This window comes from Psittacula echo (genome assembly GCF_963264785.1).
Source record: "Psittacula echo genome assembly, chromosome: 4".
Classification (NCBI taxonomy): domain Eukaryota; kingdom Metazoa; phylum Chordata; class Aves; order Psittaciformes; family Psittacidae; genus Psittacula; species Psittacula echo.
The window spans coordinates 33,062,102-33,075,954 of NC_137738.1; the positions used below are offsets into that span (position 1 = coordinate 33,062,102).

The 13,853-nt window shown below is 45.3% G+C and overlaps 1 protein-coding gene across 1 annotated transcript in view; it reads left to right on the forward strand.

The window, feature by feature from the left end:
• Positions 1-9,731: 9,731 nt before the first annotated feature.
• Positions 9,732-13,853, forward strand: part of FRMD1 (FERM domain containing 1) — a gene marked incomplete at both ends in the record, with an annotated part of 30,548 nt that continues 26,426 nt past the window's right edge. The window contains one exon of the mRNA XM_080615817.1: positions 9,732-9,827. Within this exon, the coding sequence (XP_080471943.1) occupies positions 9,732-9,827 (96 nt within the window). The remainder of the gene's footprint in view (positions 9,828-13,853) is intronic.

Below are 13,853 nucleotides of genomic sequence, written 5' to 3' on the forward strand. Positions count from 1 at the left end.
CCCCGCCTCGCCGCCGGTCTCCCCTCAGAGCACCCTCCCGTACCACTGCTTTACTCCGCTCGGCGGGCGTTGGATGCTGCTCCGGAGAGCATTGCGGAGACCCGCTGACGGGCCCGTCCCGCGGTGAGTGCGCGTCCGTCTGCAACTCCTCTGGCAGCGGGTGGGGCAGGCGTGGCGCCGGTGAGCTGCAAGGGACAAAGGACGGGGGACGGGTACTGGGTGTGAGGCGGGAGCGGCACCGGCACCTGTTCCGTCTGACTGTGCGGAGCGGTCCCCTCGGAGGACGGTGCGGCTGCTTTGAAAGGGGGGACCTGAGACGCGCCCGGCTGCGCTCGCCTGCCGGGGTGAGCGAGGGAGCCCTTTGCACCACGGAAGGGAGGGCTCGGTGAGAGGTGTGTGCTCGGTGATCCCCCGCCGGCGTGCAGCCGGCCGCTACCCATGCGCTGCACGCTGCAGGAGTACGTTTACAACTTGGTCGGTAAAGGGAGGTCTGAGTTTCGGCTGGAGCGCCGCACCGGTTTCTCGTATTGCTGCTGTGTTATCAGGGAACTTTGCTGTCAAAGCGGCGGTGAGCGGAGGGGTGAGGCGGTGGCTGCCTCCTGGACCTACGTTGGGCTCCTAGAGGCAGCGAGGGTGGGCAGGACCGGCTGGGAACGGGAGGGAGTGGGGTTCTGGAAGAGTTCTGGAGTCGTGGCAACTCCACTGTCGTCCTCTGCCACCGGTGGGTCTTGCCGGTGTTAGACGATGAGGTGATGCTGGTGCACGTTCCTTGAGAGACATCTCCGGCATGTCCCGGGGCAGCTGGTTATGTCCGAAAGGACTCCCGTGGGACAAATTCAGGACGCTTCCTAGTAGCCCCATAGTTACTGGTACCTGTCGAGCAGGTGCTGATGGAGAGTTCACATGGCCATAGTCGAAAGGTTTAGGACAGCTGCGGGCCTGGTGGGGTGCGGGTTGCCCCACATGCTTTAGCACCTCAGGCAGTGTGAGCAGTGTGGGGCAAGTAGCTGAGCATCTGGGACTCCTCTAGGGCCTTAGGGCTGAGGGGCTGGAAGCATCCTGTGGGGCTGGTCTGACAGCTATCTGTGAGGATAGACATCCATCTGCCGGCCCGGGACAGGATAGGGAAGGAGTGTCCGAGCAGGAGAAGGGGTGGGTGTCAAGAAGAAAAGAGTCTCCATACTTCGTTATTTCTACGCCTCTTAAGTTTCTTCTTGGTAACGATTTACAGGGAAAGGTTCTGGGTTTCCTGTGCTGGGAAATCATCATCCTCTGCATCGAGAGATGTTTCTCCTCCTGCTCGGCAGTGACGGGCTCTCAGACTAACTCCCCCGTGGCATTTAAAATGCACATCTGTTTTTTTCCACTGCAATGTGCTGTCTGAACCTTGTCCCTTCTCCAGAGAACTGCTGTGATGCTCAGGCCATCACAGTAAACACTTCAAAAGCATAGGGCACTTTCCCAGAGAAAATAATGAGGATGTGTTTCTAGCACTGGGGATCTTTGGAGTGACGTTAAAAAAGGAGGAAAAAACCCCAGATATATATGTATTGGTGTCCTATTAATTTGCTCAGCTTTTTTTTTTTTTTTAGTATATTTTAGTATATTTTTAATATTATAAAATAATATTTTATATTATTATTATTATTTTATTTTATTCCTGGAAAACTTGGCATCCAATAGAATGCCTTGGCCTTACTCGGTTGTTTATTCCTCCCGTTTAAATGTTGTGCACTTTTAATCAGTGTCCTATTTTCAGCACTGGCTATGCCGAGAGTCTATATAATAGCTGGTGTTTTGGCTTCATATGAGGAATGCCAAATCAGAGCAAAATGGAATCCAAAAGGGGGAAAAAACCGTTTTCTTGCAGAGATTACCTTAAGGAGAAAAAAAAAGAAGAAGATGACAAGTATAAGCAAAAATAAGTCTACAAAATGCTATTGAAGACCATGAGTTGTAGTGATTTTTATTTTTCAGTGGTTTACGAAAAAATATTGTCTGTGCCCTTTGGATAGGTTTTTTTTTTCTCTAAAGATTTTTTCTGTTATGTGGAATTTTATATAGTGATAAACTGGGATAAACAGCAGTGTCAAACTTGTCACCTTTTTTTTTTCCCCCTCAAATAAAAAAATCTTTACTCCCCTGAAATAAATTGTATTTACATGTGTTTCTGATTTAAGTCTTTTCTTGATAGAGGAAGTTTTTTGGTAACAGGTATGGACTATGTAATTTCATTTTGGAGAGAGGAGTGTTTGTGGGTTTTAAAGAGGTTTTTGTTTTGTTTTTGTTAAGAAAAGCAAAGCCTATAGTGCTTTAAAGCTATAGCACACTTTTCTGCTCCCAACATTGCAGGTAAAAGTCTTTGAATCCAGTGATTAACTGCATCAATTAGCTTTTGTAGTAAAGCGATTGCCCTACTGTTCATCCAATGCAAGACAATGTGAATTGCTTGCATGCTTACTGTGCTCCAGGGTTACACTTCTTTTCTTGTAGAAAGTCCTGTCTTACTGCACTGCTGCTTGGTTATCTTAGTGATTTTTATCAATGGTACCTTAAATCATGGTTTGTGGTTAGTAACTGAGCATGGGCAAATGGTGGTTTCAGCCCAAGAGAAGTTCTCTGACAAGGAGGAGCTGCTCCTTGGAGATTTGCAGGAGGAAGTAACTTGCTTCTTGTTAAACCATTCCTTATGCTTGCCTTTTTTTTTTTTTTTTTTTCTTCCCTCTCATCATTTTGCAGAATTTGGCATCCCCTCAAAAAATGCAGCACTCTGGTTTTTGGTTTTTGTATTTTGGTTTTTTTTTTTTTTCTGTTCTGCTTGATTTTTGGGCCATATTTTCCCATTTTCCTAATGCTTTGCTGAAGCTGATGCCTGGAAGTACTGCTTGCAGTGTCTGAAGCCGCATCTAATCATAAAGATCCTGCTGTTCATGTTAATTTCATCAAGGTATCAGCAGATTGGCATTTTCACACTTGTAATAGAGGCAAGCTGTGTTCCAGGCGGAGTTTTATTTATTGTTTCTGGATGTCTGTCCACTTTACATAGATCAATATTCCTATCTGCTCTGAATATTATCAGGACTAGCTGGACACTTTAGGAGGAAAAAAGGTAGAAGCAAGCTGATAAGTAATCTGCCTAGTTGGTCTGAATATTTAAATGGTGATTCAGATGCAGGAGATCAGCAATGGACTTTCTCCTTCCTCTGAGGAAGTAAGCCAAGTTGGTTTGGTTTTTTTTTACCTGGTTACTACTGGTAGCAAAGCTGTTCCTGCTCAGAAGAGTTCTTTACATGATATATTGGTGAAAGCATGTCTGTTCTTACTTGTGTTGCAACTCCAGGTGTTGCTTGTGAGACTATAATGATGCTTTCCTTTTTTCTTAATGGAGACTTCATAGCCTGCTTACTAATAGATCTGTTACAAGATCTTGATGAGAATAGAAAATGAAGGAAGAGTTTACTCACACTCTTTTGGGTAGCTCTGCGAGGTATTTCAGAAGGCTTAGTGATCTGTCCCAATTCAGTGCAGCCGTGGAATAACTTCTGCAAAGACAGTACTGTCTGTCAGCTGCTGTGCTTAAGGCAAGAGTACAGTAGATTTGCTTGGGAGAATCAAGGCCAGGTGGGATGGATGGGGCTTTGAGCAACCTGGTCTGGTGGGAGGTGTCCCTGCCCATGGCAGGGGGGTTGGAACTAAATGGCCTTTAAGGGTCCTTCCAACCCAAGCCATTCTATGAAATTCCATTTATAGCCTTGGTAAACTTAAAAACAGGAATGTGTTTCCAGTTGCATTTCCTGACTCTGTATATGTATGCCTATGAATAAGATTTCTGTAGGCATCTTGGAAAAATGTGTCTATGGGTTTTAGTGGAGGCAAGCTTGTATTACTGAGTGTCTATTCAAGTAATTCACTTCCCTTAACCTTTGGAAGCTCTTGTGCAATGCTGTCTTGGTCATTCAGCTGAGAAAACAGAGCTTTGCACTTGTGAGGAGGCTTCCTTTGCAGCTGTTTTATGCAAGGTGTAATGGACACTGAGGCCGGCTCATGCCTTGTCCCATATTTTGCTGGTTCTTTCTTACGCTTCTGCATTTACTTAGGCCAGTCGACACCTTCAGTTGATACTTACTCATGAACTTTAATATGCTTGGCTTATGAAGTATGAGGAAGCCCTATAAACGATTGGTAATCAATAATAAACAAGTCCATTAATAGATTATGCAGAAGTAAACAAATTCATTGTAATGAGAAACTTCATGTTGGTAGATAGGCATGATAAGGTACATGCTGCTACCAATCAGTGAAAAGACAGGATCAGTTGATCCATTGCTCTTCCCATGTTGGCAAGAGAATGTTTGTCCTCTCAGGAAAAGGGCTTGCTAGCAAGGAATTGCATGCTCTAACTGCAGACTTTACTGTTTGGGTATTGTTTAAAGCATGTATATTGCCAAGTTTTACATATGCTTCTGATAAAATAATGTGTTTTAAAAGGCTGCATGGTTTTGTGTACAAAAATTCAAAAACACTTTCCATCACTTAGTAGTGATGGAAAGACGTAGTCCCTGTGAGATCCTGATTCTGTCCCTTTGCCTGGAGCCTTTAATGCTCATTGTCTGTTTCTCTCAGAAGGCCTCAGTTTTGGTTTCAGGGGAAGATTAAGCCCAGATGATTCATGCTGGGCTCTCCTCACAGGGAGTAAACTGCTGAGGAGCTTTGTTCATCCCATGGGAGAGCTGGATGGAAGTGTGGCAGCCACCCTGCATAGTCCTGCCACCACTACCCTGCTGTTGTGCTTCCATGTGCTGTAGGAGCACCTCCTTTGGTGTTGCTGGGAATTCTGGGAGATCCCTTCTTCCTGAGCACACTGGCCATGTTGTGAGGGTGCAGAGCAGAAGAGTTACAAACTCAAGAGCGCGTTTTGTGTTCTAATAGTCACTTATGCCGCTTGACATGAGGCAGGAAAACAAAGGTGTGGATGGTCATGCCTCGCTAAGAGCTGAGTCTAATCCTGCAATGAAGACTAATGAGAGAGCATTTTCCTCTTTATTGTTAAAGTTCAGTGTCATCAGGGTGTGCTGCTTGTACAAGAAGAAAGGAAAAAGGATGCTGGTTGGTATCTGAGACCAATGCTCAGTGATTTCTCCGTATGTCTCAAAAGGTACAGAGTGATGGATAAGCCTGCTAGGGCTCCACAGTGCTGGAGTATGTGGAAACATCTTGCATGGTACCTTTTGAAAATCCTAAAAGGAAAGGTGGGAGCCAGGCATACCTGCAAGAGGACTGCACTCAGATCTAACCAGTGTTGCTTGCAGATGCAGGCGGCATACTGCAGTTGCATCTCTCATACTGTGGACTGAAAGCTATTTGTCCTTGCTCCCGGTGTTGCATCTGTCCCGTAGCCAGGCTGCGTTGGTTTGGGATCCAGTCCTTCAGAGCACACAAGTAACTGGGAGGTATCTCAGTATTCCTCAATGAATGGCTTTGAATAGGGACTTCCTACTAAATAGTGCTCAGTGTTTGAAGGCAGGTATGTAGTCTACCCTAAAAGCAGTGTGTGCACACAGAATTCAGCACATTACCTCCTTATGGCATCCTTGGCCTTGGATGTGTCATGCTAGCCCTGAAGTGATGCTGAGGCAGGTACATTTGAAAGGTTAATGTGCTTCTGGGAATTTGCTGCAGGGCACAGCCTAGTTGTCCTGGGTGTTGGTTGTAGGTGGCACTTTTCATATCATCTTCAGCCATGACACAAAGCTGTTTAGCTTCAGTCTTCTTTTCTGGCCTGACAAGCAACCTTTTTTCCCTCCCTCCTGACTGATGCATCTTTCCGGAGAAGTTTTCATCATCTCAGGTGATAGTCAAAGGAGGTAGGTGGGGTGTTAAGCTTGCTGGGAATGGTTGATGCCTGCCATCATTACATCTTTCACTTGCTTGAGCTCTTTATTACTGTTCTGCAGGTGCTATACAGTATGCCTCTGAGGAGACGAAATACTGGGAAGGTGAGGGGGGTTCTCAGTTTTAAGGCTGTGTTTCATCATGCCTATGAGGCAGCCCAAGTATGGGTTGCTGCCAAAGACAGATTTGTTTCCAGGCAGTTGTGTGTCTGTCTTGCTGCAGGACTGCCTTGATTAAAGCTGCTTAAGCTGATTGTGAAACTGCAGTCTAAGAGTCTAGTTGTCTTAGAAGTTGAAGACATCTCTGAATAATGTCTGGAAAATGTTCAGAAGAGTCTTAACGTTTCTGGACAGTTTTTGATGGGACTTCGTAGGGTCACTCTGGTAGGGTTTCATGAGGAAGATGCTCAATGCTCACTTTCTGTCAGCTCTAGCAAAACCACCTTTCCCAAGTTGTTTTTACTGTAATAAACCTTACAAAGCATGTTTCCAGGTGTTCCCGAGAAGCATGGAATTACTTGTGCTTTTCTCTCAATAGAAGAGGACTTCATTCTGTTTTTCTGCTTTGAGTTAGTAGGTAACTGCTTTGTCCCCTTGAGATGTGGTTGTGGCAGTACCTAGAGGCTGAAATCAGGATCAGGACCCAATTCGCTGTGGTCCCATGAACTGTTGTGTAAAGTACAGCAGTGCTTCTAAGGCTATGTGAGCCCATGTGCTGTTTGGATGGGATCTGCTTCCAGACAGGCTGTGGCTGTGGTAGGTCCTCAAATTCCTTGGTGGCAGGTCATCCTTGTGCCATTGTGCATATGGGCTATGTGAGGTGGTTTAGCCAGCTGTTCCACTGAAATCCAAAGCAAACAGTCTCCTTACTCGTCCTCCTTGTCTCTATCACTCTTATCCCTCTTCCTGGGGCAAACCTCAACCATTCCTCCTTGGACCCAGCAAGTGCTGAGGTTCTGGACCAGTGCTGGAAGGCAGCTGAAAGGGCTGTAGAGAGAAGAGGGGATGATTAGGGGGTTTCTTAATGAGTTTTTGCAGCCATGTAAGAGCTGTTTAATTGGAAGAGTCTTGAAATTAATGACAGGTGTGTTTTCCATAGCTCTGCTGTATGTGTGTTCAGGTAAAATAAACAGTGTTAAATAAGCTGTGCCTCCTCTCTTGGCACTAATAAGCTTCCTGATGGGTACCAGAAGAATACAAATAAATAGTGCCTTTGACTGTTTCATTGATAGACTGCTGGGCCTTTGACCAAGCAATTACATCTCTAAATGCACTTCTACAGGAGCTAAAACATGCTGTGATGTTATTTCTAAATAAATAAATGAAATAGTAATAAAAAAGCAACCAAAACCAACCTAACAAAAAACTCCAACAAAACCAAACACCTTGTAGGGTGTCTCAGAGGCCAGTGATTGACTTCAGCTTTTATTAATTCATCTGCAATGCATTTGCTGAAGCTTTTAGGGTTTAATTGAGGTTAAGAGGTTGGAATCTGTGGTAAACAAAAGAAGGGCATATGGGCAGGAAATTGTGTATGTTTAAGTAAGAGCATTCCTTCTGGCCACTTGTTTTCATTGGGCAGCTACTCCTGGCTCACAACTTTTTTATTTTTAAAGGTGTAAACATGTAATGCTAGCAAGTTAATGATTCACTATGGTTTATCACATCCTAACATACCTCTGGAGAAGGCTGAGCTGGGCTCCTGTTTGATCTCCCCCTTCAGATTAAGGATATTGCCTCTTTAACCTCTTACCTGCTGTGGCTGGGTCCACAAAAAACATAGGGAGAACAACACTTTCTCCCCTTCCTTTCTCATTTCCTTGCTCCCAGGGTCCACAGTTTTTCTCATAAAAATCCAAACGGACAAAACCGGTGTGAGACCAGAGGAAAAAGCTTTCCAGAAGCTTTGTTTTATAGAGGCTATGGGGAAGTGGGATTCTTTTTCTCTGGTTGTGCACACAATTTTCCGAGGCTGTGTTTTTAATGGTCACTTCTTCCTTCTATTTTCGGTTCTGTTAGAAGCCAAATTAATATCTTTGCAGGTCATGATCTTTTCATGTGAGTGGGAATATGTACAGGCCAGTGCAACAGTTTGACAAGCCTCCTTACACTGGAAAGCTTGAGCTCATACTCTGAGGCCTTTATGCTCTTGATAAAGTTTATAGTGCATATGACATCAGCTGGCAATAATGATGGTGATCTGTTGCCCCTGAGTCATTCAGTAGACATCTGTAATTTAGATACAGCTGTTAGTAGTGTGTAGCCTGGAGCTCAAGAGGGCTCATCGGTATAATTATATCAATAAGAGAGGATAAATCAGAGTTTTTTCTCTTAATATTTAATAGAACCTCTTATCTGTCTCAGGGAATCAAATGTGTTTTCCCCGCTTGCTTATAATTTAGAGTAATATCCTTTTTAAAACTCCTCATTCTTGTTTAAATTGCTTTTGAAAAAAAGGTAATAAATAATAGCAGCCTTTATTAACCCCTTCTTTTCATTACTACAGTAAATGCATGTTTTTATGCACTTGCCTCACAAGAGGTGCTCTACATAAAGAAATTGTATCAAAATGCTTTATTAAGAAGCATTTTATATGCCAGCTCAGGGAAGGAGGTGCATGGAACAGCTTTTTGTCCCTTGCAAAGGGACACTTGTAGATATCTTTCTTGCATTTGATAAAGAAAAAAATAAAATGCTTGAGTGCACAACTGAAGGGAGAGGGGTAAATCCAGTTTTGGGGGGCTTTGCAGGCAGGCATCAGCCAGCAGCACGTGGTGATGAGTATCTAGCTGTTGCTGGTAGAAGGGAGTCGTGCTAGGGTGACTTTGAGGCAGCCAGGGTTTGACTTGCATTACATCTTGCATAGGGATGATGTGGACCCCATAACTGGTTGGTATCTTGATGGTTCAGGTGTCTGCTGGTGTTCATCCCTAACTTGCCCTCAAGGCGTCTCCCCTTCCTGATGGATTCCTCAGGGCCTGGAGGATCCTTCCTTGCTCTGGAGAACATCAGAGCAGAGAGGGCTGTAAAATGTCACAAGGTGCTGAGGGAACTGTGTCTAGCCTAGCTATGAAGATGATGTCGTCTACCGTGCTTCTGGGCGTGAGCTGAATTTCTGTCTCTTATTTCTATTGTTATCATAACTTAAGCTCCAAAAAGGCCTGTGTAGCTTGGGATCAACCTTAGGAAGGAATCTGGCAGTGCTCACCTCACAAAAAGTATGATACAGCAGCTCAGCCTTGTGAGTTGATGCATTTCCACCTCCTCCTTTGAATTGAGGTATAGAGGATTTGGGGGAGTGGTTTCCTAAGAACTAGGGGCAAGGTCAGGGAGAAAGCAGCTCAGATGAAGTCTTGTGCACTGACACATGCCTGCTTGATGGCTCATTGAAATACCTGCTTTGGGTGAGAGTGAGGTACTTGGTTGAAGGACAGGCACTTCTCCCTCTCTGGGCATTTCTGGGGAGAAGTCCATGGTGTCATCTCCCTTATCACTTAGTATGTCCCAAAACCTTGAGTCTGGTTGTTATTTTAGGGAGACCTCATCACTTTATGGCACTCTCTTAAGACTCACAAGCTATTTAAAGTTTGATTCTTCCCAGTTCGTGCTGTGATGCTGGTGGAAACATTGGCAATGGCACTGTAAAACGTGTGTGGTTTGTTTATTGTTCTGTTTTAAACAGCAAGGAGGAAAACCTCCCATCAAATGCATGCCATGGGCTGCTCCCAGTGCTGGCTGGAGCATGGCACTAATGCTCTCACCTTCTCTACAGGTGCATGGGATGAAGTGAGCCTGACGCCTGCCCGGAGAGGAGACCCTGTCCCCACAGAGCTGCCCACCATGAGCCGGGTGCTGCTGGCAGGCAGGATGCAGCCGGAGAGCCGCAGCGTCTGTGTGTTCCTGCCCACCCGCGAGCAGCTCAGCCTTGTTGTTGGGGTGAGTGGCTGGAGGGAGGACGGGAGGTCTCCGTTTTAGGGCTGTGGTTCAGTTTTGTTAGCTCCCATTGTTCTCCCAAGAGCCTGGTGTGGGTCTGCTGACCAAAAGGCTATTAGCCAGCTTAGGGTAATTGGTGCTCCATCTTCTATTGGGCAGCTTCAACTCATTTGCAGAGTTCCTTAAAAGTTTCTGTGGTGGTTTTGGACAGGGGGTCCCCCCTGATCTTTTTTTATTCTCTCCAAGTGTTTTTTGTCACTGCTAATAACCTAGCAGTTTTCAAAGGCTGAGTCTGAAATGCCTTGATGACTTGGCAGCTGTACCCAACACATGATCATTTGCTCTGACTTTTAGCTGTTTCTGGTTTTGATAGCCTGCAGATCCCTTCAGAGTCTTAAGGCAAACAGCCATTGCGGGTGGGGTTTTCTCCATTCTTTGAGTACTTGTACACACAAAAACTAAAAGGCAAGTCACTTCATTCCTTTGATCACCACTTCAAATGCCCAAGCGTGTGTGCATGAGTGACAGCAGAGCCAGGTCAGCTGGCAGCACAGCATGGCACAGTGTCCACCAGAGCACGGTGCCTCTTTGTGCAACACCGGCTGCTCCTTGAACTTGTGAGAAACTGAGCTGACAGAGGCACTTCACATTCAGAAGACAAGCCAGCCTCAAAGATAAGCACTCTCTTGTGTGTACATGCACTCATGTGTGGGCTGGGAAGGTTTTGCTTTGTTTTGGGTGGGTTTTTTCCCCCCTCTGGGATGGGCAAGGGGAGAAGACAGTTGAGGTGTTATTTTAAGCACTTGATTTGAGATGGTGGCTTTTGAAACTATGCATGGTAATCCTCAAAATCCAGGTAGGAATTTTCCTACCTGCTGTGCCTGTGTGGCATCATTAACTGAAACAGCCACCAGGGCTGGATGGAACAGGGCTTTAACAGCAAAATCTGGGGCACTCTGCTTCTAGGTTACCCGTTCAAACCCAGCCCAGCTACTGCCCCAGAGGGGTTTTGCAATCTGCTAGCTTTTGTGCAAGCCTCAGAACGACAATTTAATTAAGTTCTTGGTGGCAGGTGCACAGGCCTGAGAATGGTCTGTTGCAGCTGACCCTAAATCTCTTATAGCTTTTATCAGGGAGAATGAAGATCTGAGATAGCGGAGGCCCCCCTGCTGTGGAGAAGGTGCAGGCTGGTGTGCAGCAGGGCAGTGTACCAACAGGGCTGGTGCTGTCACTGCTCCTTGCTGGGCACATGGCTGTTCCTCCACTGCTGGGTCACATTCCACCATATTAAGTTTAGGCAGCGTTTAGACCATACAGTAAATTCTGGATACCTGCAGTTTATCCTAAAATCATAGAATCATGTAGGTTGGAAAAGACCCTTTAGATTGAGTCCAGCCATAAACCGAACACTTCCAAGTCCACCACTAAACTATGTCCCTAAGTGCCACATCTATACATCTTTTAAATACCTCCAGGGTATTTAATAAGCATAAGAAATGGTCCTTTGCATTGAGTGCTGGCAGAGGCAGAAGGAAGGTGCCATGTCCTGTTTGCTGCCCCCTCAAAGAGCTGGGGTGCCTTGAGCATCGCTGCCTTGTCCCACAGGGGTGTCCCTGTCACAGCACCTCTCAGCAGCCTTTTTTTTTTTTTTTTTTGTGGTTCTGAGCAAACCTGAACTTGAGTTGAAGGTGTCCCTGCTCATTGCAGGTGGGTTGAACTGTATGACCTTTAAATGTCCCTTCCAACCTAAACTCTTCTATGATTCTAAAGACGTTATCCCTCCTTGCTCCTGCTGCTTCTTGCTATGGTGGCTGGAAAGCTATAGAAAATATGTATGTGGAGATGCTTTTGTGTGACATGGAATAGCTGCCTGGGCCAAAACATGAGACCTTAATGTGCAGTTGTGCCCTAATTGCATAGAGGGTGAAACATGACCTGTTACAGCTGGGCAAGTCACCAAAACCAGCTTTTCATTTGGCTTCTGTCTTTACCACAACACCCCTTCAAAACGGCAACAAAAAATAAGGTTTCACAGCTGGAGATCTATATATATTTTTAAAAGGAACATCAAGGCAATTTTCTAGTGATGTTGAACCCAAATTCAATTAGTACAACCGCAGATGATACTTTGTGCATTTATTAGAATAATAATGCCACTACTTATGATTTTCAAAGCCTTTTAACCTCTTCAGTTTGGAATGCAAATACTAAACAAGCTTGCAGCTCAGTGAGGTAGGTAGGAATGGTTATCCTTGCAGCAGAATAAACTATAGATCCTTCCCATGATAAGCTCAGTGTTTATGCAGGTAATTCCTTTCTCCTCCCTCCCATATAAATTCCACCCTTCCAGATAAGAGTTTACCTATATGTGTTTTATGTGGTCACCTGTTGATTGAATCCTGCTCTTTAAAATGGATTTGGTTTATGTCCTTCACAGATAATGCTGTTGAAGAGGGAAAAGAAGGAGCCATTATAAAGTCTCTTCCCTCATAATTGGGTATCTTTTAATTAACTTTAGTGTCCACCTTTCTGCATGTATAGGTGAATTTGAGGGCATGGTGAGGAGGAAAGTTATCTTTCCAGGAACAACTGTGAGCATGAGGAAAAGCAAAGCAGTGAGGAGAACTAGTGGGAGCTGCAGCTCCACCAGCTGCCCTGAGGACAGTGAGGCAAAGGGGGAGAGTGGACCTCTGAGCACAGAGCAAAGCCGTCTGCCTTGCTCCAGGCAGCCCTAGTTGGGAGGTGGAGTATGAGCACTCAAGAGCTTAACTGGACTTGGAGTGAGAATGAGGTAACTAAAACTTGTATTACTTGCACCAGAGATCTTGGAGTGGTATCCAATTTGTTCAGTTTTGTTTGTCTGCCAGCATTGTGGCTTATCTCCCTCGTGGTGTTGAACCTGTTGATCAAGTAGGTTTCTAAAACTTTTCTGGGCTGGTAGCAGCTGAATAAAGGACGGACCCCTATGCTAGGGAAGGTCTGGCTGCCAAGGAGGGTAGCAGGGCAGGCAGCCAGCCACCTTACCTGTGTTTAGGTCTCAGAAGCAGCCACAGCAGATGTTGCTCCTTGCCTAGTTTCTGGACAAAGGGTGGGAGCATGAGCAGGAATTTCTGCAGGGAGGGAGTCCTGTGAGGAGATTCTGGGTGTTGGTGAATGGCAAGCATAGGTCTCAAGTCTTTCAGTTGTTCTGTGAGCAGGAGAGCTGATGTTTTAAAGCGTATGGATTGAGTTAAAATAGAGATGGGTAACCAATACATGTGAATACTTGCACACAGAATGACCCTAGAGTAGCAGTACCTTCTGTAAACTTGCACTTGACTTCACTTTGGACTAAATTCGATGTGTAAAGAAGCCCTGAGTCTGACGTAGGGCAAAGCTGAGGATCAGTGGAAGGAATGATTCATGGCGTGTCTGGGATGAAGCTTGGCACAGGAACCATATGCAAAGGGAGAAAAGGCCAAAGAGAAGTGCACAGATTAAAAATGCAAAGGGAAATGTTGGTTGTTTTCAGCAGAGAGGAAGGCAGGAGGAGGGAACAGCCATTCCAAATGTCACTGGTATTGCATAGCCTTGAAGGCTGGGAGTAAAACTTGATACAAAAGGGAAGTGCTAAAAGGAGAATGGACAAGGTGGTAGTTCACGTACCTGCTGTGCAAGAAATATGATTAAGTTGGTACTTTAGAGTGTCACAAAACACTGAAGTGCTCAGTTCCCTGGAACTAAGTGTCTTAAAGCAGGTTTTTCTTCCCTTAGGTGTGAAATTTACAAAATTCATCTAATTTCAGCTTTTCCATAAAGTCCTGTGCTGCCAGTGACTCATGTCACCATTCTGGCTAGGGGCAGGTCACCTCTTCCTTAGCGAGTCCTTCCCAGGTAGGAGAACATGCTTAGAGCTTCCTTGAGAAAGAAGGTCAATCTGTGCCCAACTTTCCCTTCCAACTGTGTATTCCCGGCAGCTGAGTAAATACTGCATTTAGCTGGGAGACTGTAAGGGTGCAGGCTCACACCGAGACCCATATTAAGACCTGG